At 58.3% G+C, this 27,368-nt stretch overlaps 2 protein-coding genes across 9 annotated transcripts in view; one reads left to right on the forward strand and one right to left on the reverse strand.

Moving 5' to 3' along the window:
- The window catches only part of LOC110255939, a 35,822-nt gene extending 15,041 nt beyond the window's left edge, over positions 1-20,781 (forward strand). The window contains exons 7-11 of one of the 8 annotated variants that reach the window (XM_021066452.1): positions 15,182-15,478; positions 15,776-15,954; positions 16,566-16,764; positions 16,837-18,440; positions 18,585-20,781. In XM_021066452.1, coding sequence (XP_020922111.1) covers positions 15,182-15,478; positions 15,776-15,954; positions 16,566-16,764; positions 16,837-17,124 — 963 coding nt within the window. In that variant the 3' untranslated portion in view covers positions 17,125-18,440; positions 18,585-20,781. Of the gene's footprint in view, positions 1-15,181; positions 15,479-15,775; positions 16,422-16,565; positions 18,441-18,584 lie in introns of all 8 variants that reach the window. The other 7 variants (XR_002336923.1, XM_021066451.1, XM_021066453.1 and 4 more) reach the window with 7 other exon arrangements.
- SLC25A10 (solute carrier family 25 member 10) lies at positions 18,153-24,350 on the reverse strand. Its single transcript, XM_021066468.1, is given in 11 exon segments — positions 18,153-19,146; positions 19,226-19,282; positions 19,681-19,758; positions 19,948-20,083; positions 20,303-20,363; positions 20,450-20,493; positions 21,168-21,209; positions 21,416-21,464; positions 21,539-21,653; positions 22,109-22,228; positions 24,094-24,350. Coding segments are annotated over 11 exon segments (897 nt in total). The 5' UTR covers positions 24,187-24,350; the 3' UTR covers positions 18,153-19,044.

A 27,368-nucleotide genomic window follows, 5' to 3' on the forward strand; every position in this document is an offset into this window, starting at 1 on the left:
TCGCACGTGAAACCAGCTAGACCTGGGGTGTCTCTGGGCGTGAATTTTGAGAGCATACGCTGTGGCTATAATGGAGGGACCCCCGAGGGAGAGGGGGCAGGGGCTGGGCCTCTGCTCTAGCTGGGAGGCGGCCCCATCACGGTGGCAGAGACTCAAAGGCAGGCGGGCGAGGGGGCAGCTTCCTAGAGAAAGGGCCCCCCGTGCCCTGAGTGGGGCTATGAGCTGGGGAAGCTGCGGCGGCCGCTGGGGATGCTGCAAGCGGCCGGTGGGTCCGGGAGCACACCTGGCTTTCTCTGGTTGGTCCTGAGCTGGCAGCGGGGCGCAATCAGGGAAGCAGCAGATATTGGCCAAGTCCTGGCCGTTTGGGTCCAGCCGCTGCGGGGGCTGTGGCCTGAGTTCTGCCCACATATCTGGTGGGCATCATCTGAGGGTACAAGTCGTTCTGTTCTAGAGGCTGCCCCATTCTTCTACCTTCCAAATGTACTGGCATCAAATTGTTTATAGGATTTGCTTTGATTTTTTTTTTTTTTTGTCTTTTTGTTGTTGTTGTTGCTATTTCTTGGGCCGCTCCTGCGGCATATGGAGGTTCCCAGGCTAGGGGTCGAATCGGAGCTGTAGCCACCGGCCTACGCCAGAGCCACAGCAACGCGGGATCCGAGCCGCGTCTGCAACCTACACCACAGCTCACGGCAACGCCGGATCCTTAACCCACTGAGCAAGGCCAGGGACCGAACCCGCAACCTCATGGTTCCTAGTCGGATTCGTTAACCACTGCGCCACGACGGGAACTCCTGATTTTTTTTTTTTTTTTTTTTTTTTTTTTTTTTTTTTTGCTTTATTAAGGCTACACCCGCAGAATGTGGAAGGTTCCAGGCTAGGGCTCTAATCAGAGCTACAGCTGCTGGGAGTTCCTGTTGTGGCTCCGTGGTTAACGAATCCAACTAGGAACCATGAGGTTGTGGGTTCGATCCCTGGCCTTGCTCAGTGGGTTATGGATCCGGCGTTGCTGTGACTGTGGTGTAGGCCGGCGGCTGTAGCTCTGATTGGACCCCTAGCCTGGGAACCTCCATGTGCCGCGGTGCGGCCGAAAACAAAAAAGCAAAAAAAACCTTTTCTACACTAAAACGAAAAATATAGTTTTAGGAGGACTTTTTTTCCCTTTGGTAGCATCCTCGGGATTTTCTGCACAGAAGGTCTTATTATCTGCAAAGAGGAACCAAACAGTTTCATATCTACCTCCCCATGTTTCTGGGCCTTTTACTTTCTCTCCTGCGCTGGTAGAACTTTCGGGAGGCTGCTGCCTAAGGGTGGTGAGTGCAGACACCCTCGCCTCATTCTGATTTATAGGGAAGGCAGTTAGTCTTTCATTGCTAAGAATCGTGTTGGCTGCAGGCATTTTGCATCTACATCACGAGAGATGTTTGCGTTTCATCTTATTTTGTACTGTCCTTGGTTATGGTATCTGGGCAATCGCAGCTTCATGAAATGAATTGAGAACTATCCCTTCTTCTATTTTCTGGAACATTTTGGTGCAGTTTCTCTTCAAACATTTGGCGGAATTCTACACACAACCACCTGGCTTGGAGAGTTCTTTCTTCGGAAGTTTTAAAAGCACGACTTCAATGTCCATGATAGTTATGAGGCTATTCCCACGGTCCATTTCAAAATGAGCAGGTTGTGCTGGTTTGTGCTTTTCTAGGACTTGTTCCAGTTCATCTAAGTTGTCAAGTTCCTGTTATTTTTTCTTTTCTTTTCTTCTTTTTTTTTTTTTTTTTTTGGCCACCCCTTGGCATGTGGAGGTCCTGGGCCAGGGATCAGATCCGAGCTACAGTGGCAACCTAAGCCGCAGCTGCAGCAATGCTGGATCCTTAACCCACTGTGCCAGACTGGGGCTCGAACCTGCATCCCAGTGCTCCCAAGACACCACAACAGGAACTCCTTTTTTTTTTTTTTTTTTTTGCTTTTTTTAAGGGCTGCACTTGCAGCATATGGAGGTTCCCAGGCTAGGGGTCTAATTGGAGCTACAGCCGTCGGCCTCCACCACAGCCACAGCCATGCCAGACCTGAGCTGCATCTGTGACGTACACCACAGCTCACAGCCACGCTGGGTCCTTAACCCACTGAGCCAGGCCAGGGATCGAACCCGCAACCTCAGGGTCCCTAGTCGGATTTTTTCCACTGCGCCACGACGCGAACTCCTTCGTTACGTTTGAATTAAAGCATAGTTGATGTACGATGTGCCAGTTTCTGCTGTCCAGCAAGGCGACCCAGTCACACGCATGCCTACGTTCCTTTCTCATGCTCTCTTCCATCAAGGTCTGTCCCCAAAGACTGGGCGTGGTCCCCGTGCTGCACAGTGGGGCTTCATTGCTTATCCCTTCTAAACGTCAGAGTCTGATCTACCGACCCCAAACCCCAGGCCACCCCACTTCCTCCCACTCTCTTCCTCGGCGACCACAAGTCTGTTTGCCAAGTTTGTTTCTGTTCAGTAGATGGGTTCATTTGTGATATATTTTATTTTATTTATTTTTATTTTTTTCCCCACTGTACAGCAAGGGGATCAAGTTATCCTCACATGTATACATTACAATTACATTTTTCCCCCACCCTTTGTTCTGTTGCAACATGAGTATCTAGACAAAGTTCTCAATGCTATTCAGCAGGATCTCCTTGTAAATCTATTCTTTTTTTTTTTTTTTTGCTATTTCTTTGGGCCGCTCCCGCGGCATATGGAGGTTCCCAGGCTAGGGGTCTAATCGGAGCTGTGGGCACTGGCCTACACCAGAGCCACAGCAACTCGGGATCCGAGCCGCGTCTGCAACCTACACCACAGCTCACGGCAACGCCGGATCGTTAACCCACTGAGCAAGGCCAGGGACCGAACCCGCAACCTCATGGTTCCTAGTCGGATTCGTTAACCACTGCGCCACGACGGGAACTCCTCCTTGTAAATCTATTCTAAGTTGTGCCCAAGCTCCTGATCCCTCCCGCTCCCTCCCCCTCCCATCGGGAAGCCACAGGTCTTTTCTCCAAGTCCATGATTTTCTTTTCTGAGATGTTCATTTGTGCTGGATATTAGATTCCAGTTATGTGATATCATATGGTATTTGTCTTTGTCTTTCTGGCTCATTTCACTCAGTATGAGAGTCTCTAGTTCCATCCATTTGTGATATATTTTAGATTTCACACATAAGTGCTATCATGAGGCATTTACCTTTCTCTCTCTCTCTCTTTTTTTTTTTTTCTTTTTATGGCTACACTAGTGGCATATGGAGGTTCCAAGGCTAGGGGTCGAATCACAGCTATAGCCACGGCCTACGCCAAGCCACAGCAACACGGATCCACAGCACTGCAACCTACACCACAGCTCATGCAACGCCGGATCCTTCACCCACTGAGCAAGGCCAGGGATCGAACCCGCAACCTCATGGTTCCTCGTCGGATGCATTTCCATTGCGCCACAACGGGAATTCCTGCCTTTCTCTTCCTGACTTAACTTCACGTAATATAATGATCTCTAGTTGCGTCCATGTTGCTGCAGATGGCATTATTTTGTTCCTTTTTATGGCTGAGTCATATTCCACTGTGTATACGTACCACATCGTCCTGATCCATTCATCTGTCAGTGGACGTTTAGGTTGTTTCCGTGTCTTGGCTGCTGTGCATCGTGCTGCAGTGAACATAGGGGCGCATGTATCTTTTTGAATCACAGTTTTCTGTGGATGCACACCCAGAAGTGGGACTGCTGGGTCATATGGTAGTTCTCTAGTTTTCCGAGGCACCTCCATCCTGTTTTCTGTAGTGGTTGTACCAGTGTACGTTCCCACCAACGGTGGAGGAGGGTTCCCTTTTCTCCACACCCTCTCCAGCAATGGTTATTTGTTGAGAGGCTTTTTTTTTTTTTTTTTTTTTTTTGGTCTTTTATCCTTTCAGGGCCACACCTGTGGCACATGGGGGTTCCCAGGCTAGGAACCCAGCAAAGTGTCCATGAGGATGCGGATTTGATCCCTGGCCTCAGTGGGTTAAGGATCCAGTGTGCCACAAGCTGCGACCTAGGTTGCAGATGTGGCTTGGATCTGGTGATGCTGGGGCTGCGGCAAAGACCTGCAGCTGTTGGGACCCCTCGCCCAGGAATCTCCGTAGGCCGCAGGTGCGGCCCTGAGCAGAAGAAAAAGAGTTAGTGAGGTTAAGCATTTCTCACGTGCCTGCTGGCCGTCGTATGTCCTCTTTGGAGAAAGGTCCATTTAAGTCGGCCCGTTTTTTGATTGGGTTGTTTCATGATGTTGAGTTGTGTGAGTCGTTTGCATATTTGGAAGCTTAAGCCCTTGTCGGCCGCACGCTGTGCACCTGGATTCTCCCACTTGCAGGTCGTCCTTTCGTGATGTTGCTGGTTTCCTTTGCAGTGTGAACGTTTGTAAGTTTGATGAGGTCCCACTGGTTTATTTTTGCTTGTATTCCCACCGCCCTGGGAGACTGAGCCAGGAGCCATTTGAACGGCTGATGTCAGAGAGTATTTTGCTCTGGTGTCATGTCTTATGTTTAAGTCTGGAAGCCGTGCCGAGTGTATTTGTGTGCATGGCGTGTTCGGGTTTCACTGGCTTACAGGCAGCTGTCCAGTTTGCCCAGCACCACTTGCTGAAGAGACTTCTCTTTTTCCCACTTCATGTCCTGGCCTCCTTTGTCAAAGCGCAATTGACCACAGGTGCCTGGGTTCTCTGTTCGGTTCCATGGTCTGTGTGTCTGTTTCTGTACCAGTGCCACACTGGCTTGGTGGCTGTAGCTTTGCAGTACTGGCTGAGGTCTGGGAGAGTTATGCCTTCTGCTTGTTTTGTCCCCCCGCCCAGGATTGCTGTGGCAATTCAGGGTCTCTTATGGTTCCACATACATTTTTGGATTTTTCGTTCTACTTCCGTGAAAAATGTCCTGGGTAACTTGATGGGAATTGAATTAAATCTGGATTGCTTTGAGTAGTAGTATTAAGTCTTATTAATTCTTTCCATCCAGGACCTGGGATATCGTTCCACCTCTCCGATTCCTCTTTAATTTCCTTGATGACTATTTCATGGTTCTCAGTGTGTAAGTCTTTCACCTCCTTGGTCAGGCTTATTTCTAGGTATTTAATTTTTTGGGGGGGTGTGTGATTTTATTTATTTACTTATTTATTTATCTTTTTAGGGCCACACCCATGACATGGAAGTTCCCAGGCTAGGGGTCCATTCAGAGCTGTAGCTGCCGGCCTGCACCACAGCCACAGCCATGCCAGATCGGAGCCGATTCTGCAACCTACACCACAGCTCACGGCAAGGCCGGATCCTTCACCCACGGAGCGAGGCCAGGGATCGAACCTGCATCTCACATCCTCATGGATCCCAGTCAGTTTTGTTAACCGCTGAGCCATGAAGGGAACTCCTGGGGATGTGCTTTTAAAAGGCGTTTTTGTTTTTGTGTTTTTAATAGTCCTCTTCGAATGTTTCATTGTTAGCGTGTAGGCATGCAACGGATTGCGAATGCTCACCCTGGGTCCTGCTACTTTGCTGCATGCGCTTATCAGGTGGAGTAGTTTTGTGTGGGGTCCCTAGGGTTTCCATACACGGTGTCACGGCATCTGCTGGCAATTTGACCACTGGTCTCCCAGTTTGGACCCTTTTATTTCTTCTCTTGGTCTGATAGCTGGGGCTAGCACTTCCGATATTACGTTGAATAAAAGTGGTGCGATTGGGCGGCCTTGTCTCGGGCCAGATTCTAGGGGAAGGCTTTCGGCTTTTCTCTCTTGAGCAGTGTGCTGGCCGGGGATCTGTCATAAATGCCTGTGATCCTGTTAAGATATGTTCCCTCGGAGTTCCCGTCATAGCTCAGTGGTTCACGAACTCAACTGGGATCCATGAGGATGCAGGATCAGTCCCTGGCCTTGCTCCGTGGGTTAGGGATCCGGCGTTGCTGTGGCTGTGGTGGAGGCTGGCAGCTGTGGCTCAGATTCAGCCCCTCGCCTGGGAACTTCCTATGCCACAGTTGAGGCCCTAAAAAGAAAAGAAAAAAAAAAAAGATATTGGCCTCTGATTTTCTCTTTTGGTGTCTTTGGTTTTGGTATTAGGACGGTGGCTTCATAGACTGTCTGGGACTGTTCCTTCTTCAATCTTTTGGAAGAGTTGAGGAAGGATGGGTATAGGTTCTTCTTCTTTTTGTCTTTTTTCAGGGCTGCACCTGCAGCCTATGGAAGTTCCCGGGCTAGGGGTCGAATTGGAGCTGCAGTTGCCGGCCCACACAACAGCCACAGCCACAGCGGGTCTGAGCCACATCTGGAACCTACACCACAGCTCACAGCACCGCCGGATCCTTGACCCACGGAGCGAGGCCAGGGTTCCAAGCCGTGGCCGCATGGATACTAGTCAGCTTCGTCACTGCTGAGCCACAACAGGAACTCCTGCGAATTCTTCTTTTGTGTGTTTGGAAGAATTTGCCTGTGAAGCCGTCTGGTCCTGACTTCCGTTTGGAGGCAGTGTTTTTATCACATATCCAATTTCATTTCTAGTGTTCAGTCTGTTCGAATGATCCGCTTCTTCCTGACTCAGTTTTGGCGGGTGTGTCTCCAGTAAGCTGTCTATTTCTTCTAGGTTGTCAGGTTTGTTGGCATGTCATTGTTCAGAGTAGTCTCTTATTTTTTTTAACATTTCTGCCGTCGTCAGTTGAGAGTTCTCCTTTTTCGTTTCTTTTTTATTACTCGTTGCATTTTCGTACATTTATAGCAGCATTTACAGTTATACTTATTTTGCTCATTGGTTTCTCTCTCTTTTTCTTGGTGAGTCTGGCCAGAGGTTTCTCCGTTTTGTTTACCCTTTCAAAAAACAGCTCTGGAGTTCCCGCCGTGGCGCAGTGGTTAACGAATCCGACTAGGAACCATGAGGTTGCGGGTTCGGTCCCTGCCCTTGCTCAGTGGGTTAAGGATCCGGCGTTGCCGTGAGCTGTGGTGTAGGTTGCAGACGCGGCTCGGATCCCGCATTGCTGTGGCCCTGGCGTAGGCCGGCGGCTACAGCTCCGATTAGACCCCTAGCCTGGGAACCTCCATATGCCGTGGGAGCTGCCCAAGAAATAGCAAAAAGACAAACAAAACAAAACAAAAAATCAAAAAAAACAGCTCTTGGTTTTATTGATTCTTTTTCTATTGTTTTTCACTTTTTATTTTATTGATTTCCTCTCTGATCTTTATAATTTCCTTCTTCCTTCTGCTGACTTTAGGTTATTTGTTCTTTTTGTAACTCTTTTAAGTGGTAGGTTAGGTTGGTGGTTTGAGATTTTTCTTCTTTTTTCAGGAAGGCCTGTATTGCTACAAACGTCCCTCTAAGAACTTTTGTGGCTCCCATAGCTCTTGCATGGTTGTGTTTCATCATCATTTATCTCAAAGTTGGGTTTTTTTTTTTTTTTTTTTTTGTCTTTTTAGGGCCGCACCCACAGCACATGGAGGTTCTCAGGCTAGGGGTCGAATTGGAGCTGTAGCCGCCGGCCTACACCACAGCCACAGCAATGCCAGATCCGAGCCACATCTGCGACCTGCACCACAGCCACAGCCACACCAGATCCTTAACCCACGGAGCGAGGCCAGGGATCAAATCCGCATCCTCATGGGTCCTGGTCAGGCTCATTAACCACTGAGCCTATTTAGAGGAGACCTTTCAATATTTCGTTTAGAATGGGTTTAGTGTTACTGTGTTCTTTTAGTTTTTGTTTGAGAAATTCTTTTTAAATTATATTTTATTTTATTAAAATTAATTTTTTTTGGTCTTTTTTTTTTTTTTTTTTTTTTTAGGGCTGCACCCCTGGCATATGGAAGTTCCCAGGCTAGGGATCTAATTGGAGCTGTAGCCGCCGGCCTCCACCACAGCCACTGCAACGTGGGATCCGAGCTGCGTCTGCGACCTGCACCACAGTTCAGGGCAACACTGGATCCCCAACCCACGGAGCGAGGCCAGGGATCGAACCCTCAACCTCATGGTTCCTAGTCCGATTTGTTTCCGCTGTGCCACGACGGGAACTCCTATTTTTTATTTTTTAATTAAAAAAATATTATAGTTGACTTACAAAGTTGTGCCCCTTTCTGCTGTACGGCAGAGTGACCCAGTTACACAAATACGTGCAGTACGTTTCCCACATTATCCTCCATCAGCTTCCGTCGCAAGTGATCAGATGCGGTTCCCTGTGCTGTGCAGCTGGTTGGCATTGCTTATCCACTCCCAGTGCGAGCGTTTGCATCTGCTAACCCCGAACCCCCAGTCCCTCCCCCTCCCCCTCGGCAACCACAAATCTGTCTCCATGTCTGTGAGTTTCCTTCTTTCCTGTGAAAAGGTTCATTTGTGCCAAGCATTAGCCTCCAGTTGTAAGGGGTGTCCTATGGGACTTGTCTTTCTCTTTCTGACTGACTTCGCTCAGTATGAGCGTCTCTAGTTCCAGCCGTGTTGCTGCAAATGGCTGTCTTTTGTTCTTTTTTAAGGCTGAGTACTACTCCATCGTGTATATACACCACATCTTCTTTTTTTATTTTGAGGGCTGTACCTGCGGCATATGAAATTTCCCAGGCCGGGATTCGAATTGGAGCGAAGCTGCTGGCTTACACCACAGCCAAAGCGATGCAGGATCTGAGCCGCGTCTGCAACCCACACCACGGCTCACAGCAGCATCAGATCCTTAAGCCACTGAGTGAAGCCAGGGATCGAACCTGCATCCTCATGGATACTAGTCCAATTCGTTACCTCTGAGCCACAACAGGAACTCCCTGAATCTTTCATTTTTTGATTTGAGAACTTCTTTTCTTTAAAAAAATTTTTTAATTAAAGTATAGTTGATTTAGGAGTTGCTGTTGTGGTTAGTGGTTAATGAACCCAACTAGGATCCATGAGGACACGGGTTCGATCCCTGGCCTCACTCAGTGGGTTAAGGATCTGGCATTGCCATGAGCTGAGGTGTAGGTCACAGATGCGACTCAGATCCCACGTTGCTGTGGCTGTGGTGTAGGCCGGCGGCTGCAGCTACGATGCGACCCCCTAGCCGGGGAACCTCCATATGCCGCCGGAAGCGGCCCTAAAAAGACAAAAATAAATAACTATAGTTGATTTACAATGTTGTGCCAATTTCTGCCATACAGGAATTATTTTCTCTTCTTTGCTAATATAAGCATTTGATGCTATAAATTTTTCTCCAAGGCCTGTGTTTTTTGCCAGCAACGCATTTTCGTATGTTGTGTTTTCATTTTCATTTTTAGTTTCCCTTTAGATGGCCTCTTTATCTTTCTGTCGGTGACTTCCAGTTTGACTCTGCTGTTGTCAGAGACACTGTCTGACTTCAAGCCCCTGAAATCTGTCGAGGCTGGTCTTCTGACTCAGGATGTGGTCTATATAACAAGCCGTGTGGGTGTTTGAACAGAGGTGTGTCTGGGTCACTGCTGGCGGCTCGCCGGGCGCTGATTGTATGGTGGCTGGTTCCCTGCCTGGTTTCAAGGGGCGTCCTGCTGTCGTGGGTGGAGTGCCCCCCAAGTGCCAATGACAACCTACTGGGTGATGCTGCTGAGGTCTTTTATATCCCAGCTGATTTTCTGTCTCACCTTCCATCAGCTACTGTGAGAGGGGGGTGAAGTCTTAAGCTATATATGGATATGTCACATGTATAAAAATATTATTATTTTTGGCCATACCTGTGGCACGTGGAAGTTCCTAGGCCAGAGGGTGAACCCAAGAGCCCCTGCACTTACAATGCTGGATCCTTAACCCGCTGCACCGCAAAGGACCTCCTGGGATATTTTTAAAAATAGTACTTCAGGAGTTCCTGTTGTGGCTCAGCACTCATGAGTCCAAATAGCATCTATGAGGATGCAGGTTCGATCCCTGGCCTTGCTCAGTGGGTTAAGGATCTGGCGGTGCCTGAGCTGTGGTGTAGGTCGCAGACATGGATTGAGTCTGGCGTTGCTGTGGCTGTGCCATAGGCTGGTGACGACAGCTTCGATCTGACCCCTAGCCTGGGAACTTCCATATGCCTTGGGTGCAGCCCTAAGAAGACATAAATAATATATAAAGAAATAAATATAAATAAAAATAGCACTTCAGGGATTCCCACTCTGGTGCGGCAGGTTAAGGATCTGGCATTGTCTCTGAGGCGGAGTGGCTTTGCTCCCCAGCCTGGGAACTTCCATATGCCATGGGTGCAGCCAAAACAAAAAACAAAAACAAAATCATTTTGGAAACGAACTCTTGAATGAAAGCGCGAATTCAAAATTTAAAAAAATTTTAGGAGTTTCCACTGTGGCACAGTGGGTTAGGAACCCAACTGCAGTGGCTCAGGTTGTTGCAGAGGTGAGGATTTGATCCCTGGGCCAGCGCAGTGGGTTAGAGAATCCAGCGTTGCTGCAGCTGCAGCTCCGATTCAATCCCTGGCCCAGGAACTTCCATATGCCCCGGTGTGGCCATTAAAAATATATTTAAAAAATTGTTTTTGGTCATATGCCCATGGCATACAGAGCTTCCTGGACCAGGGACTGGACCCTAGCCACACTGTGACCCAGGCCACTGCCGTGACAACACTGGATCCTTAACCCGTTGTGCCACAGGAGAACGCCTAGAATTTTTTAATGATAAATAGAGAAATTATTTATTGATCAAAAGCTCGTGGGCCCACGTCAGTCTCAGTAGAAACACGTTACAGCCCTCAATGCATAACTTGGAAAACACGGATGATTAGTCATCAATCTCGTGATTGAAAGAGTATTGAGAGGCTGTTAGGAACAGCTCTAAGCGAATACATGTGACACGTTCCTGAAAAACACAAACTAGCGAAGCTCATCAAAGAGGTGGAGAAGCTGCGAGACACTGTGGCTATTAAAGAAATGAAGCAATTAATTAAAACCTTCCCACGAGGAAAGTCGAAACAGCTGCTGAGCTGATGTTTCTTCGCTTTTGTCTTTTTAAGGCCGCACCCGTGGCACATGGAGGTTCCCAGGCTAGGGGTTGAATCGGAGCTGCAGCCGCTGGCCTGCGCCACAGCCACGCCGGATCCTTCGCCCACTGAGTGAGGCCAGGGATCGAACCCACATCCTCATGGATCCTAGTCAGTTTCGTTAACCTCTGAACCACGACGGGAACTCCCGGTGAGCTTACGTTTATTTTAAGTTTTATTTTATTGAAGTACGGTTGATTTACAATGTTGGGCCAACTTCTGACCCCTCGCGGTACAGATTCAGGGGAGTTCCCGTCGTGGTGCAGTGGAAACGGATCCGACCAGGAACCATGAGGTTGAGGGTTCGATCCCTGGCCTCACTCAGGGTTCAGACCTGCACCCTCAAGGATACTAGTTGGCTTCATTATCGCTGAGCTACAGTGAGAACTCCCGTGCCGTATTTTAGATTCCATGTATACATGACATTGCATGTGTCTGTCTTCCTCTTTCTGACTTAGTATGATAGATAATCTCTAGGTCCATCGGTGGGGCTGTGAATGGCATTATTTCGTTCTTTTTCATGCCTGCGTAGTATTCCATTGTGTGTGTGTGTGTGTGTGTGTGTGTGTGTGTGTGTACTACACTTTCTTTATCCATTCACTGTTCCCATGTCTTGGCTGTTGTGAATAGTGCTGCAGTGAACATTGGGGTGCGTGGATCTTCTTGAGTTATAATTTTTCCAGCATTATAGTTTTGTCCAGATCTACGCCCAGAAGTGTGATTGCTGGATCACATGGCAACTCTGTTTTTAGGTTAGTTTTGTTTTGTTTTTAACGGCTGCACCCATGGCATATAGACGTTTCCAGGCTAAGGGCCAAGTCAGAGCTGTGGCTGCCAGCCTACGCCACAGCCACAGCCACGCCAGTTCTAATCCACGTCAGCAACCTACACCACAGCTCACAGCAACGCCTGATCCTTTACCCATTGAGTGAGGCCAGGGATCGAACCCATGTCCTCATGGATACTAGTCAGGTTCGTTAACTGCTGCGCCATGATGGGAAGTCCCTTTCATTTTATCAAGAGGAATGAAAGTACACAGACTTTCATAGCTGCTTTCTTTGTAAAATCCAAAGACTGCAGATAGCCTTGGAGTTCCCGCTGTGGCTCAGTGGTTAGCGAATCCGACTAGGAACTATGAGGTTGCGGGTTCCATCCCTGGCCTTGCTCAGTGGGTTAAAGATCTGGCGTTGCCGTGAGCTGTGGTGTTGGTCGCAGACATGGCTCAGATACTGAGTCGCTGTGGCTGTGGTGTACAGCTCCAATTCGACCCCTAGCCTGGGAACCTCCATATGCTGCGGGAGCGGCCCCAGAAAAGACAAAAACAAAAAACAACAACCAAAGACGGCAGATAGCCTTAATGTCCAGAGGAGGTGAGGGACAAGCCCACGGAGGTCTCCCCACGCGCACGGCGGGATGGTCCCAGCCTGCGCTGGATCTCAGGGTGCTTGGGCTGCGCAAGGAAGCGGGACTAAACGAGGGCTCCTGCCGTGGCTCCTGCCTCTGGCAGGTCGAGTCTAGAAACCCTAGGAGCGAATCTGCCAGAGTCTCCAGCCTGTCGGTGGTGGTCTGAGGATGCGGAGGGCAGAGAAGGCCAGCAGGAAACTTTTGGGGGCCGTGGGGAGTTTCGCCGTCCCGCCCGGGGTGACAGGTTCAGGGTGTGTCGTCTGCACACTCTGCTAAGATCGGGCCCTGCCACTGCGTGCAGCTCCTCGCGTGTTAGGACGGATGAGAGGTCAGGGAACCGCTGAAACCTCTCGAGAGGTCCTTTTGCAACACTGGCTCTCGGCAAGGTCCCCCTGGAACCCAGTGGCTGTGACAGGCACGAGCTACAGGGAGGCCGCCCCGAGGCCCTCTGGTCAGCAGCCGGCCTCCCTTCGGCCCTTTCACGGGAGCCGTGTCCCAGCGTTGGTGGCCCTCGTGGGGAGGCCGAGGCCCGGGGCCCTGGGCTCCGGTGGAGCGAGGGTGGCTGCGGAGAAGCCCGGGGTCTGACCTGCTTCAGAGGAGGGGAGGCCGGGAACCGGCTGTGCCCAGCACAGCAGCTGGGTGACCTGCAGTGGGGAGGCCAGACGCAGGGGCGAGAAGTCCCAGCAAACCCTCCCCGGGGGGAGAGGGACCCGATGGGGGCAAAGGGCGTCGGAGAGTTGGGGGAGTGGCGCCAATTAGCCCTCTGCTCCCACTGAGGAGGCGACACGGCCTGGGGGGCCGGCCGAGGGGACAGGAGGCTGCAGGCTGTGTGGTGGTCGCAGCACAGACACCAGGGCAGAGGAGAGGCCAGAGGTGATGCTGCAACGGAGGCAGAAGCCAAGGTGCGGGCGTGGGGGGGCTGAAGCGCAGACCGAGGGCTCGCTGGGCTCCAGGAACCCGCAGGCTGACCCCAGACACTCGGGCCCTGGCTGTTACTGAAGTTCAGGGCAAAGAGTCCCTTAGGCCTCGACTCGGGGCCAGCCCGTGGCCCCCAGAGGGCGGGGGATCGGGTCCTCAGTTCCAGGGGGTAGAGCCGGGCAACCTGCAGAGCGCAAGTGCAGTTCAGGCCCAAAGGGGACCTCAGACCCCCTTCCACCGCCCAGCCTTTCTGGGAAAAATCACCCCAGATGAAAGCCGGGCAGGCGGAGGGGCTGGAGCGCAGGACGCTCCAGGTCTGGGGCAGGGCCTCAGCCGCCACCTCCCGGGAGGCCAGGTCGGGCCCTCTGGGTCCTGGACCCTGGAGGCCCCTCCAGCCCCTGGGGAGGTGACAGGACTGGGCTGTCCTGAAGCAGAATCCAGACCAGAGCTCAGCATTTAGAAACAGGATGGAGGCTGAACCTCAGCAACAAAGATGCACAAAACTCAGCGTTCAGTGCTTAGCTCTTGACCATGTAAAGCTGTGAGGACAGCCCCCCCAGGCTGGCCGTGTCCAGGGTCTCGCGGGGTGGCAGGAAGAGGGCGGGAGCCCCGATCCTGTGGGCCCCGAGAAGGGGTCCTGCTGGCCGCAGAGCAGGGGTCTGAGCTCCAGGGAGAGACTCCTAGGTTGTAGCACCAGCAGGCCGGCAACTCGGCCAGGAGGCCCAGGCGCCAGGAAGGCTGCTGCACAGGCCCCAGTGACACGGAGGGCGGTGTGGGAGCCACGCTCAGAGCAGCCCCCGAGGCGCTGCTGTGTGGGGCGCCCCTTTGCTTGGTTGGCAGCGAGGAGGTCGGGGAGAGGCTGGTGTCGGGGAAGGAGGGACACAGGACGGGCGCCTCCACTTGCACGGTGTTTCCACCATCTTTCGGGAACGCGCATCTCTCGCGGAAGATACTTCCTGAGACGGGAGTTTCCTCCATCTCACTTCTGGTTTCTTGTTTTCTGTTAAACTCAAGCACCGTGGGAAGGATACCCCAAGACCTGGGGGCAGTTTTTCCAGGGAGGAGTCAAGGCCCGGGTCTGGTTGGAAGGAGAGGAACCGTCCCAGGAACACTCCGCCGTGTGTGAATTTGTGTTGTGGTGCATGGCTTACTTAAAACAGCTTATAGGAGCTCCCTGGCGGCTCAGTGGGTTAAGGATCAGGTGTTGTCACTGCCCTGGCTCAGGTTACAGCTGTGGCTCGGGATGGATCCCTGGCCTGGGAACTTCCACATGCCGTGGGCACAGCCCCCAATCCCCCCCCCGCCCCCGCAAACAGCCTATAAACAGAGGGACCAGTAGCAGTAACACAAGAGTGAGGCAAGGCAGCTGTGGTTGGCTGAGCCATGTCCCCATTGGCTGCCACTGGCCGGTCCCTCCCCAGGCGGCCCGTCCCTCCCCAGACAGCCCGCCCCACCTGCTCCGTCCGGCCCTCTGCTCCTTTGGGCTGATTTCAAGATTTGAGCCTCGTCGTTGCCGTCTGCCCCAAATGCCAGCAACCTCATTTCAAGACCCTCGTTCCATGAAGGGCAGGTTCGGAGGACGGGGGCCTCACGGGCACTTGTGAAGAGTGTGTGCATCCCAAAGATGTCCTCGTGTCCCCCCGTGTCCCCAAGTCCCAGCACAGCAGCCTGGCTCTGGCTGCTGTGGGCTCTGCAGGCGCGGCTCCCATGTGCCTCCCTCACTGTGCTCAGGGCTTCGACCCGACTCTCAACGTCAGACACACCGTCCCGTCCATGCAAAGTGTGTGATGATGTAACACTTTTATGGAACGTTGTAAGTGACCAGGTCCTCACAAGCGCTTTTCTTTCCGTGTCCCCCGCACCCGCCCTGGCTGCCGAGACGCAGACGGACGTGGCGGGGTCTTTTTCTTTGCTTTGCTCTCTCTGTCCACTGTCCTGTGCCGCCTCACAGCCCTGCGTGTCACCCTGGCACGGGGTCGTGCTCACCTCTCCGTCGTTCCCGACTCAGCGTCCTGCCGCGGGAGGGGAGCGCACAGCGTCCGGGACGCAGTCCCCGAGCAAGAAACGGCTGTCGCTGAAGCGCAAGGACCGGTTTCCATCGGCCGTGGGCTCGCGGTGGGGACACCTGCAGCGGGAACGGGACCTCGGGCGGGGTTTGTGCGGTGGCGACTGGGATTTTAAGGTGAGAATGCAGAGGGGGGACGGGTGAGAGGTCGGTGGAGTCAGGCAGGCAGGGGCTGCGCCGCGAGACCCCCCGACGGGCTTGCTGATAGTGCTCATCCAGGGTCAGCCTCGGTCCCCACGGAGGCCCAGGGACTGGCTGGACTTCCCTCGGGCTGAGCCCAGAAGGGCCTCGAGCTGCTGCATGTCTTTCCGGACCTGACATGGAGCAGCCTCAGAGGAGCCTGGCTGGGCTTTGGTCACCAGGTGCCACACGACCGTCCATTTAAAGGGTACAGGGCTTTCACTGTGTTCACAGCGCTGGGCAACCGTCACCCGAGTCCACTGGGAACATCTTCTTGACTCCACGACTCCACGAAGAAACCTGCCCCCCCCCACCCCCGGGGACTTGCCTGCTCAGGATCCTTCACTCCAGGGGATGGTCAGAACAGGCCGTGCCCTCCCGTCACCTGTCCCGCTCAGCGTCACCTACGAGAGGTGCGCCTGGGTGGTCTGTGTTGGCGCCTCGCCCTTTACCTGGCCCACCAGGACTGCACCACAGACACACCACAACTGACCCGCTGACCGTCGGGTGCGGGACGTGTGGGTTGTTTCCACCTTTTGGTCGTTAGGAGTAAAGCTGCCCTGCATCTGGGTGTCTCTCACCCTGCAGCAATGGGCCCAAACTTGGCCAATACCGGCCGCTTCCCTAATTGCTGCCCTGCTGCCAGCTCAGGACCAACCAGAGAAAGCCCAGTGTGCTCCCGGACCCACCGGACGCTTGCAGCATCCCCAGCCCACAGCCCTGCTCAGGGCACAGGGGGGCCCTATCTCTAGGAAGCCGCCCCCTCGCCTGCCTGCCTTCGAGTCTCTGCCAGCGTGATGGGGCTGCCTCCCAGCTAGAGCAGAGCCCCAGCCCCTGCCTGCGCTCGCTCGGGTCCTTCGTTTCCATGTTTTGTCTGCAGGTGTGTGGGGTGTGGGAGGGGCCGTGCTCTGCACGCGGGTGTCCAGTCGTCCAAAGCCATTTGCCAAAACAGCCAGGCGCCCCTGTGGGGACTTCTTGACCATAGATACCCACCGTGTAACTGTTTTTTTTTTTTGCTTTTCAGGGCCACATCAGACCCTTGGCACGTGGAGGTTCCCAGACTAGGGCTCCAATTAGAGCTATGGCTGCTGGCCTACACCACAGCCATAGTGACATGGCATCCAAGCCAATTCTGCGACCACCACAGCCCACCGCAACGCTGGATCCTTAATCCACCCAGCAAGACCAGGGATCGAACCTGTGTCCTTGCGGACACCAGTCAGGTCTGTTACTGCTGCGCCACAAGGGCAACTCCCCGCTGTGCGACTCTTCATGAATTACGGTCTTTATTTCAGGACAAGCTGGGACTGAGTCATGAAAGGGGCGCCAGTGCCCCGCTCACGTGGGAAACCCGCCCCTCCCTGCGGCCAGGCGACCTGGGCCAGGCTGTGTTCTGCTCACCTTTTCCGGCTCGTCCTGCCGGCCTCGTCCCCCCGTCCCCCCCCCCCCCGTGTCTCTGTCCAGGAAGCTGTGGCCTCCCGGGCGGCTGGGCCTTGCCACAGGCCTCCCTTCACCCCTCCCCCCGCCGGACTGGGCTCCTCCTCCCCTCCTTCCGGGATGCTGGCCCTCGAAGCGCCGCATGAACTGGGCGGGCTGGGAGGAGACGGGGGCACTTTCGCAGGGAAGGAAAGCGGACCCGCTGCCCCAAATCAAGCAGCTCCGAGGACCAAAAACGGCTCCCGGGCCTGCGCTCCTCCCGCTCCAACGGCCCGACCAGGGATCCAGCCCGGGCGCTGCAGCGCCCCCTGCCGGTCCCGGGACCCAGGACGCCTGCCTCTGTCTCCAGCCAACAGCTGCTTCACGGCTCAGACGCAGCAGGCACCGCCGGGGACCGTCACCCACAAATGTGACTCTAACCGAGATCTATCCGCGGAGGAAGGGCAGGGATGGAGAGGTGAGCAGGAGCTGGGCTCCAACCAAAGCCAACTTAAGAGGCAACCTGGGGAAACCGGTGACAGGATGGGTCAGGTAACAAATCATTTCAGTCGTGTTAGAACTTTTTAAAAGACCACTCTTGGTGGTTGTGCCTGAGTATTTATGACTGGCTCCCAAATAACTCCGTGGCAGGGAAGCATCTGCAGGACATGAACCCCGAGATCCCCCTTGGGGCGGGGGGGGGTACGTGGGTGCAGTCTGCTGTTTTGCAGAAATGACAGCTTTGCTGCGATACAGTGGTTTTCAGGTTACAGGGCTATGCAACCATCACCACGGCCTGAGAACCCTGTATTTTTCATCTGCTCGAAATGCTCCCACAAGCCTCAGGTCCACGACGAGGGTACCAGATCACTGGTGTCTGAACGAGCTTCCCAGGAGACCTGTCCTGCTCCGACTGGGACACCGAAAGGCCTCAGGGTGGCCCCCACCCCAGCTCCCTTTTGGCTTACTGGACAGTGGGCCTGTCTCCAAACGCCCAGGGCACTGACTCAAGGGGCACCTCGAGGAGGCTAGCCTGCCCTGGGGGGCCCATGGTGACCTGGATCAGGCCCACCCTTCTGCCTGTACCCCTGCTCTCCTCTGCCCCCAGGCCACCCCAGGAATCCAGCCAGGGCTTTCTCCCCCCTGGCGGTGAGGCTGCCCGCAGCCCCGTTAGCATTGGGCGCAGAAACCAGGCTTGGCAGGCCCCCAACCTTTATTAACCCCCTGGCAGGGCGACGGGGCCCTGCTGGCCACCTGCTGGGAGGAGGGGGAGGGGGCACGGTGCCCAGATGACCTCAGCAGGCTGTTTTGGTGGCAGAACCTGGGTGGTGGCATTTTGGCTGATCAGCTGCTGGGGGCCTGACAGGTGACTGCTGTGCAGATGGCCGCCCCTGCGGCGCTGCCACTCCTGCCCAGGGAGCCACGCATGGACACCGCACACTCCCTGAGGACAGCAGCGGCCTTCCAGCACCAAGAGGTTTTGGTAAGTGTTAGAGCAACTGGGGGAGGGGTGGGCAGGGCTCCTGAAACCCGGAGCTCCCTCCCGGGTGCTCATTCTGCACTGGCCTGGGAGCTGTGGGGCCCCGCCACCCTGGATAACCTCATAAAGCTATGGTCCCTCTCCTAGGGTGAAAGAGCGTGTGCACATGTTTGGCAAGCGAAGCTGGGGGACCCCCTCTCCTGCCACCCACGTCTGCAGCGGAAGCTGCTGGAAGACCCTGCGGGAGCTGGGCTTCATGAGAGGAAGAGATTCAGGGGCTTGGAGAAGAGGCAGGGCCCAGACCCTCCCCAGCTCCAGGGTTCACTGCCTCCTTGGGGACAAAGAAACCCCTGGATGTGGACACCCCCCGCCTCGGAGGGGTCACTGTGCAGAGAAGCAGCTGCTGGACGCCAGGTAGGCAGCGGGAGGAGGTGAAGCTGGCCGCTCGGGAAGGGTGGATGGTCTCCGGACCCCCAGGCAGGCTGGGGGAGGGGCCGGGGCGCAGCGGCAGGTGGGGGCTCAGGCCGAGCTTGGCCGCCCCCTCCTGGACGCCGGAGAAACTGCGGGGGGGGGGCGCTGGGCGTGACCCGGCCACTCAGAGGCCACATCAGGATGGCACCTTGATGCCAAAGTGTTTGCGAAGCTGTTCCAGAAACACGAAGGTGAGCACGGTGTGGGGCATGAGGCGGATGCCGGCTGGCACGAGGCCCTGAGGGAGACCGGGGTGGGGGTGGGGGGTGAGAGGAGCCCTGGAGGGACCCCCGCTCCGCCCCCAGCCCCCGCCGAACCTTGTAAAAGGCCAAGGGCCCGAGCTTGGCCGTCTCCATGGCGCAGTGCAGGACCCCCTGCGGAAGGTGCAAAGCGACACGAGAGCTGGACCCCTGCCCCTGCGGAGGGACGGCGGCCCGCCCCGCCCAGGGAAGGTCACAGGGAAACCCTGGTGGCTGAGCTGGGGGCACAAGGGTCGAGGGCTACCCTGGCTGCTCCCTGGCCACACCCAGGGCCAGGCTGCCTGACCCAGCCCCGTGAGGACACAGGAGACGCCCCGTGTGACTGGTGGAGCCCCCCGCAGGGCAGGGCAGGGCAGGGCAGGGCAGGGCAGGGCGGGTTTCCCTGAGCACGGCCCGACCGACCGGGCGCGCCTGGTAACGGGGTGTGGCAAAATCTGATTTTAAAAGCACACAGGGCCCAGCTGCTCCGGGCCGGACAGCCACGGGGAGGGTGGCCTCGCTGGGCTGCTCACCTGGTACTCGCCCTTGGCGTTCATCAGGCGGGTCTTGAGCACGTCCAGGGGCTGGCAGAGGACCGTGGCACATCCACCCTGGGGGGCGGGCCGTTACCAAGAGCCGCTGGGCACCCCGCCCTCCTCCCCAGGCCCCCGGGGCCGCAGGGCTCACCGGGGACCGTCCCAGCCCAGGCTCTGGGGGACCCGCGGGGCCTCCAGAAGACTCGCCAAAGCCTGCTGCCGCTCCGAGCCCTGGCTGCCCCCCAGGGGCACCCCGCCACTCACCGCGATGAAGCTGGCAATGAAGTGAGTGAAGATGCCATCAGACAGGTGCCCCGTGCTGAGGACCAGCTGCTTGGCCTGGTCATAGCAGGATAGCTGTGGCAGGCAGAAAGGTCAGGGCAGGAGGGAGAGCCCCCAGCTCGGGGGAAGCAGCCCAGACCCACACCGCCAGCTGGACAGAGGCCAAACCACCTGCTCTGCGGGTCTCCTACGGTCACCACACCTGGGGGCGGGGGACCGACGAGGCCCCGCCCCGCCCGCATTCCGTGCCCACTGCCTTCCTGCGGATCTCTCGGAGGGCTGAGGCCAGACGCCCCGGATCCCGCCCCCCCCCAAGGAGAAGGCGCACCTGGCCCACGTGACCAGCATCCCTCGACTGGACGCCATGGTCGCGCCCGAGAACAGCTTCTTCAGACCCTCTGCCGCAGGAAGGGGAGACGTCAGGGGCCCGGCCCAGACCCCGCCGGCCCCGCCCCGCCCCCGCGCCAAGGGCCTCCCCTCTCACCCTCGCGGGCCACGCGGTACAGGCCGTCCAGGGCGTGGGCGTAGCTGTCAGGACACACGGTGGCCATGAGTCGCCTCCTGGCCCTTCCCGGGCCAGGAGGCACTCGGGGCGCCACAGGGGCCAGATGGAGGTGCCCTTTCTGTGAACACAGCCTGTGGACCCCGAGTGCCCCCGGCAAGCCCCTCCCTGCGGGCTGCCTGCTCTGAGGCTGGTCCTTCCGGAGGGCGGGAGGAGGGGACGCTGGACAGGGAGGGTCGCCTGCAGATGCTGTCTCCTGAACTGACGCCTGGGCCAAAGGCAGCGTCAGGCCATAAACAGCACTTTGGAACCCACAGTGTCTTAGATTTCATGCAAGATGGTGTCTCTGTCTTAAAAACAAAAACCACCACCCAAACGCTTTGGAAGCCCAAACTCAAACTTCCAAAGCCCCCTCCGTGTGCCCAGGCCCACGTGCAAGACGAGCAGAGCGTGACTGCCCCCCGCCCCATCCAGCCCCCACCCGCGGGATCCTCCCACAGGGGAACCGGAGATCCTGGAAGCCCCCAGGATTCTGGAATGGATGTGCACAGCATATATTTCCAAAGCCATCAGCTGCCCCACCTGCTCGTGACCCCACAGGCCGGGTGGCCCGCTGGAGTCCCCGCTGGAACTGCTGGGGGTCTTCCTGCCTGGCCCCGACACCCCGGGGCCGCCCCAAAGGTGCAGCCTGCTTACTCACTTGCGGCGCTGATCCGGGGGCAGCTTCATGTCATTCTGCATCCTGAAACAAGCGGGGTGCAGGCTCAGACCCCGGCAGGCGTGGGGGCCTCCTGAGAGTGAGCAGCGGGCCCCGCCCAGGGCTCCCCGCCCCCGTGCCCAGGACCTCAAGGTCCGATTGGCTTGTTCCAGCTTGAACGTGCCGTGACCCCATGAGCAGGCTTGGTCCCATCAGGGGACAGCCAGATTCTGGCCCCAGGGGCCACTGACCTGACATTGACCATGTCCGCAGGAGTCCCCACGAAGCCGCCAATGCACCCTGGCAACAACCAACATATCACCATGCGTAATGCTTGCCCCTCCACCAGCCCCGCCCCCCCACGGGCCACTCACCGCTGATGGAGCCCAGCAAGACCTTCTTGTAGAAGGGCAGGGGACCCTGGCTGCCCTTGGCCACCTGGTCCCGCACGGTCTCGTAGATGGCAAAGCGAGTCAGGGAGTAGGTCATCTGGGGAGAAGGCGCCCAGCTCAGAGGGCATGCTGGCACCACGTGGACCCCTGGGACACCCAGGGACCTTCCGGAGGCCACATGGCCAGCAAGCCGCTGAGCCAATTCACAAACCCGGAGCTGCTGAGCCAGGCCCTGCACCCTCCCCTCCCCGCCCTGGGCCTCAGTGTCCCCATTTGTAAGGGGCGGTGGTCCCAGGCTGGCCCTCCCGTGTGAAGCAGCAGCCCCGCCAGGCCACGCCACGCCCTGCACCCTCCCTGGGGTCTGCTAGCTCCCTGCGCCTTGCGGCCCCTCCTTAAAAGCCGCCTCGAAAGGCGAGAGTCGGTTCTGTGCCCACCGGGCACCCGCAGTGGGTGGGGTGGGGTGGGCAGGGCAGGGCAGTGACCCCAGGGATCCCCAGCTGATGAGTCCCAGCGCCCACGACCCCGGTAGGTGGGGAGCCCCCCCAGAGGCACCTGTCTGCATAGGGAGGCGCTCAGGCCGTTGTAGAGCGCCAGCAGGCCGTCGGAGCGCACCACCCGCAGCGCCATGCCCGTCATGCGCAGCCTCACCTCCTGCTGCGTCTGCAGGTGCACCTGTGGGGAAGGGGGCGCACCTGCTCAGAGCAGCACCCCACCGAGAGCCCGCCTGGCCCAGCTCTGCGCTAAGTGCCCTTACACCCTCACACCGAGCCTGTGGGCCAAGGGCCACCGGTGGCCCCGCTGAGACAGCAAACAGGCTCCTGCGGACTCTGTGCCCAGGCCTGGCACCAACCTTTCCAGGCTACCGTCTCACAAGAGACAACGTGAGCTCAGTCCCACCTGCCCTGGGACCTTTAGCTGAGGATGCAGGCGACTGCCGAGCCCTCTCTGTAGCCATGCCCCCCTCTCGAGAGGGACAGAGTGACGGGGACACCGAGACGACCTGAGGAGACATGGAGAGCGGGGGCGCAGAGGGGAAAGGGCGCCGGGGAGCTGGTGCCTGCACACGGCGCTCTCCCGACCAGCCGTGCCTGGGCAGGCTCCTGACTCTGCTGCTTCCACTCCTCAGGGCAGGGGGCAGGGTGGCCACCCGGGCAGCAGCCCCGTCCAGGCAGGAGGCCACTGTGAGCCAAGACGGTGAGCAAAGGGCAAGACCAAACAGCTTTAAAATTCTTGCTCCAAAGACATTGCTGAGAAGCAAAAACACTGGCCAGGCCTCCCCAGAGGCCTCTGTGGCTGCCGGATGCACCCCCGCACGAGCCACGTGCTCCCCAGGCCAGAGGCCGGGACATTCCTGTGGCCACTTAGGCCACCCACTGCCCGGCAGGCCATGGTCCGCCACACAACAGCACCTGGGGGTGGGGCAAAAGGCAGTGACCCTCAAAGGACCCCGGGACAATGGACGAGGGACTCTAGGCTGGCCGGGAGCCAGGCAGACAGTGAGCGTGACCCTCCGGGGGGCCCTGACCTTCCAGGGCGGGGGCCCAGAGACCCGGCCGGCATCTTTCAGAAAGTACAACAAAACCAGCCCTAAACCACCTCTGCCCAAGGGCCCCGCCAGACCGCTTCACAAGCCGGGGGCCACCAGGAGCCGCACGGGCTCGCCCAGGCGAGCCAGGTCTCGGATGCCAAGGGACTCCCAGCTGCAGCGCAGCCCCCAACATCTGCTAATCCTGCCTCTCCTGGTGGCAAGCCTGAAACTTAAGGGATGGCACTGCGTCAGCCCAGGACACAGGTGCCGTTCCTTCCAGAGGGCCAGCGTGGAGCACAGGCTGCTCTGGGGGGGGACAGGCAGGGGGTGGCCAAGTGGCTGCCCTGGCCCAGAGGCTCCACAAGCCCACAGCCCAGGCTCCCTGGAGCTGGGTCCCGCGACCAAAATATGCTTTGAGCCTCTGGCCCGACTCTTGCTGCTTGTGCCGAGAAAGGGGCAAAAGGCAACCCTCCCGCGGCTGGCCTGCCCTCCGAGACGACGAGGCTCTGTCTTCCTCTTAAAATGCCCCATGAGCATTTTCCACAAAGACAGCAAAGGAGGAACTGCTGGGGGAACTGCTGGCCCTCATCAGGCGGGACCTGCACCCAGGTGGGACCGAGGCTTTCAGGTGCTCACCCACCCCCGGGAGGAAGCGGCCCAGCGCCGGGGGGTCAGCCCACGCCCCTCCTCGCCGCCCTCCGTGTGTGCGCGGGACCCCTAGGCAGAGGAGGCGCGAGCTCCTGGGGCGGCGGGGGGGGGGGGGCGGGCGCGTGCGGCGCCTGGGCACGACCCTAAGTGCCCGCAGCTGCGCTCCCAGGGAACCGCCCCCTCAACGCGTCGCTCAGCGGAACGAAGCCTCCAGAGTACTGGGGGAGGGGGGCCAGAGAGGCCAAGGGACTAGCCCAAGGTCACCAGGTAGCACAGCGGGGGCCCCGGGGCACCTCCGCCGGGCGTTTCACGCAGGGCCTCCCGGAGCGACGGCCCGGCCCTCCGCCCTCGCCGCGCTCACCTTGAGCAGGTCCAGTGGGTGCGTGCAGCAGGCGGCGCCGCAAGACGCCAGTCCTCCGAAGTACCAGCGCGACACGCGCGCCTCGGCCGCCATGGCCCGAACGCCCCCGCCGCCGCGGCCGCCGCGGAGTGCAGACGTTCGGCCCGGACCCCGGCGCGAGAAGCCCGGACGCCGCCTCGCCCCCGCTCCGCCCCGGACGGACTCGACCCGGCCCGGCCCAGCCCGCTCCGCGCAGCCGCCCGCCGCCCGTTTAAAGCACAGCCGACCGCCCGCCCCCGGCGCAGCCAATGCGCCCGCGCGGCCGGGGGGCGGGAGCCGGGGGGCGGGGCCAGGGACACCCCGCCCCGAGACGGGGGCGGGCCCCGCGCCTTAAAGCGGCCGCGGCCCGGCAGGCCGGACGGGGCGGGGGGCCTCGCAGGGCCTCCGCGGGGCGCGGGGGCCGCGCGGACTGCAGGAAGCCTGCGGATGAGCCTGCCCCGCTCGCTCCAGGATCCTGCGTCCGGCCCCAATCTACTCCCGCAGCCCGCGGGCCACCCCGGCGCCTAGGGCACGTCGGCGAAGGTCAAGGCCTGAGTGGCCCGGGCGCTCGGCCTGCCCCCACCCCTCCGGGGGGCCGGCCTCCAGCAAGCGCCCCGCCCCTGAACTTGCACCTGGTGATCTCGCCGCAGCCCGGCAGGCCCCGGGGGTCCGCCCCGGGATACGCGGAACTGCTGGAGGCAGGAAATCTCCTACAGACAGCACGAGAACAGGGGCGGGGGCGAAGGCGGCGCCGAGACTGGCCGCCGAGCCCCCCGCCCTCCCGGAACTCGCAGCCAAGTCCAGCCTCGGGCCCGCTCTGACGAGACGGCCCCAGGCAGCCACCCTGAGGCGGCCCGGGCTGCGGGGAGGTGGCTGTCAGCAACCTGCCTGTCGGCTCCCGGCCCCTGCCGAAGCCGCGCACCCCCAGCAAGCCGGCAGTGCAGGTGTGCTGCCGGCCCAAAGGCACACCTGCCGGGCCGTGGAACCCAGGGCCACCGGAGGGCGGGGCCGCACGGATCGCTGAAGAAGCGGAACTGGAGCGCCCCGCTCCAGGCCAGGACCTGCGTCCTGCAGGACGAACTCGGCCACTGCAGCCTTCACCCCAACGGAGAAGGGGAGGGGACCGGGGAAACAACTGGTCCCCTGGGCCGACGCGCCAAGTCCAGCCTGGCCCCTGAGCACCCAGGGGTCTCTAAGTGTCGTTGGCAGACCCCACCTTCCCTCTAAGGCAGCCCCTAGATCCTACAGAGACAAGCCCAGGACTCTGACCCCTAAGGTCATCAGCTGGGGGCGTGAATAGAGGCTGCTGAGATTTCCAGCCCAGAAAGGCCAGGGCGGGGCTAGGGGCAGTCAGCCAGGCCCGTGGGTGCTTAGGGAAAGGACAGCGGGAGCGAGAAAAAGGGCCCACAGCAGTCTGGGGCTGAAGGGAGAGGGTGGGAGACCTGCACCGAAGCACCACGAGGAAATGTAAAATGTCCCCAAACAGCTCAACACACCCAGATAGCAGAGCCAACAAACTCAACTGTTAGGGTGTGGGAGGGGTGGCCTCCGAGCCCGCGGCCGGCACACCCCCTGCTTCCCACTGTCAGGTTCAGTCTGCGAGCAGGGCGGCTCCTGACCACAGAGCAAAGCGGCGAAGTGGAGGGGACTGCAGCCTTGAGCCCTGGGGTCTCCGCGACTGCCCAGAAGGCAGGGGTCCAGGCCAGGATGCCAGGGCTGGCTTCTCACAGAAGGAACCTGCCCCCAAGTTGGGGGGGCAGGACGGGGCACGGAGAAGAAACCTTGGAAAATGCCCAAGACTGGAACACCCTTTTTTAGGAAAAGGTAGATTTTGCAAATTATACATCAAGAAACTCCAAAAGACCCCAGCCAAATCCTCAAGTGGATCCTAGACTCGTGCAGAAGAGCGAGGGGGTGGGGTGGGCAGGCAAGGGGATCCCGCCCTCTGCAGGACCTGGTGTCTTCAGCAGCGTTTACATTTCCTCTTGGTGCCCGAGCAGAGGCAAGCAGCGTGGGTGGCCTGGCAGACACCAAGGTCCCTGGAATGGAGGGAGTGGCGTCTGGGGGTGAGAGGCACGTGGGTCGGCTCTGGGCCTCCCTCTGCCACCATTTCCTGAGCTGGGGCAAAGGCCAGTTCCCACTCAGACCTCACCAGAGCTTGTGAGGTCCTGGGTGGGTGCAGACCTGCACCAGATGCCTCCCAACACTAAGCCCGAAGGCCATGTGGGCTCCAGGCATCCCCCCACCCCTCCAGATCTGAGACACTTAAGGGCCACCTGCAGGCTGGAGCAGGGCAAGGGTTGCTGGGAAGGGAAGACCCAGGGCCTGGGTGGCACCTCTGGGTGTGACAGCAAGTTGTCCCCTGGGAGCAAGGCGGGTGGGGTCGCCCCACCTTTCAGCAGCCAGCTCGGTAATAGGAGCTTGAATAGAAGGTCCCATCCTTGAAGGATCACGGCCACCACCCCCACTGCCTTGGGACAAGGAGAGGCTCAGAGTCTAAGCAGCCTTTGCAGGTCACTCAGAGGGGACCACTCCCTGCAGCCCCCAAACCTGGGGCCAAGGCACACCCAGATTGCCTGGTAAATCACTAACCCTCGGGCCAGGCTGGGTGATGGCTCTGGTCAGAGGGCAGCCCCTAGGCCCCACCCACCTGGCAGCCTGGCAGTTCCTGGGCCTGTCCTGAGCCATCCCACCCAGAGGGATGTAAAGTCCCCACTCTGGTCCCACACAGCTGACCTTGCAGCCCATCCTTCACACAGGCATAAGGAAGATCCAGGCCTGAGCGTGGGGTTCCATGGGTGGCAGGAACTTGCCCCCCCCATGACACCCAGCAGTCCCCTGCCCTCCAGCGCTGCCCAGAGCTCTAGAGCACAAAGAGGGGTCCCTAGAGCCAGAGGGCACAAGCAGGGCCTGCAGACTCAGAGGCCACCAGCTCCCTCCCCTGGGCTCTGCTTTGAGACGCAGCTGCCTGAGCCCCGACCAAGGGACCCACAGGAGCCGCTCCAACATGCAGGGCAGCAAAGCGGGTCCTCCCGCCCGCCCGCAGCCTCACAGGCCTGCTGCTCCCGCCTGCCCGGGCCAGGGGCTCAGCTGTTAGAACTGCTGACATTTGAGGTCAGGGACGCACGACCACCCACCCAACTCCACCCAGCTCCCGGTGATCTGGCACCAGCCACCAGCAGCTGCCGCCCCAAGCAGAGGGCGATGCTGAGGCCCGGCTCCTGCACGCAGGGCCGGCGGACACACGACGCCACACG

The sequence above is a fragment of the Sus scrofa genome, chromosome 12 (assembly GCF_000003025.6).
Source record: "Sus scrofa isolate TJ Tabasco breed Duroc chromosome 12, Sscrofa11.1, whole genome shotgun sequence".
NCBI lineage: Eukaryota > Metazoa > Chordata > Mammalia > Artiodactyla > Suidae > Sus > Sus scrofa.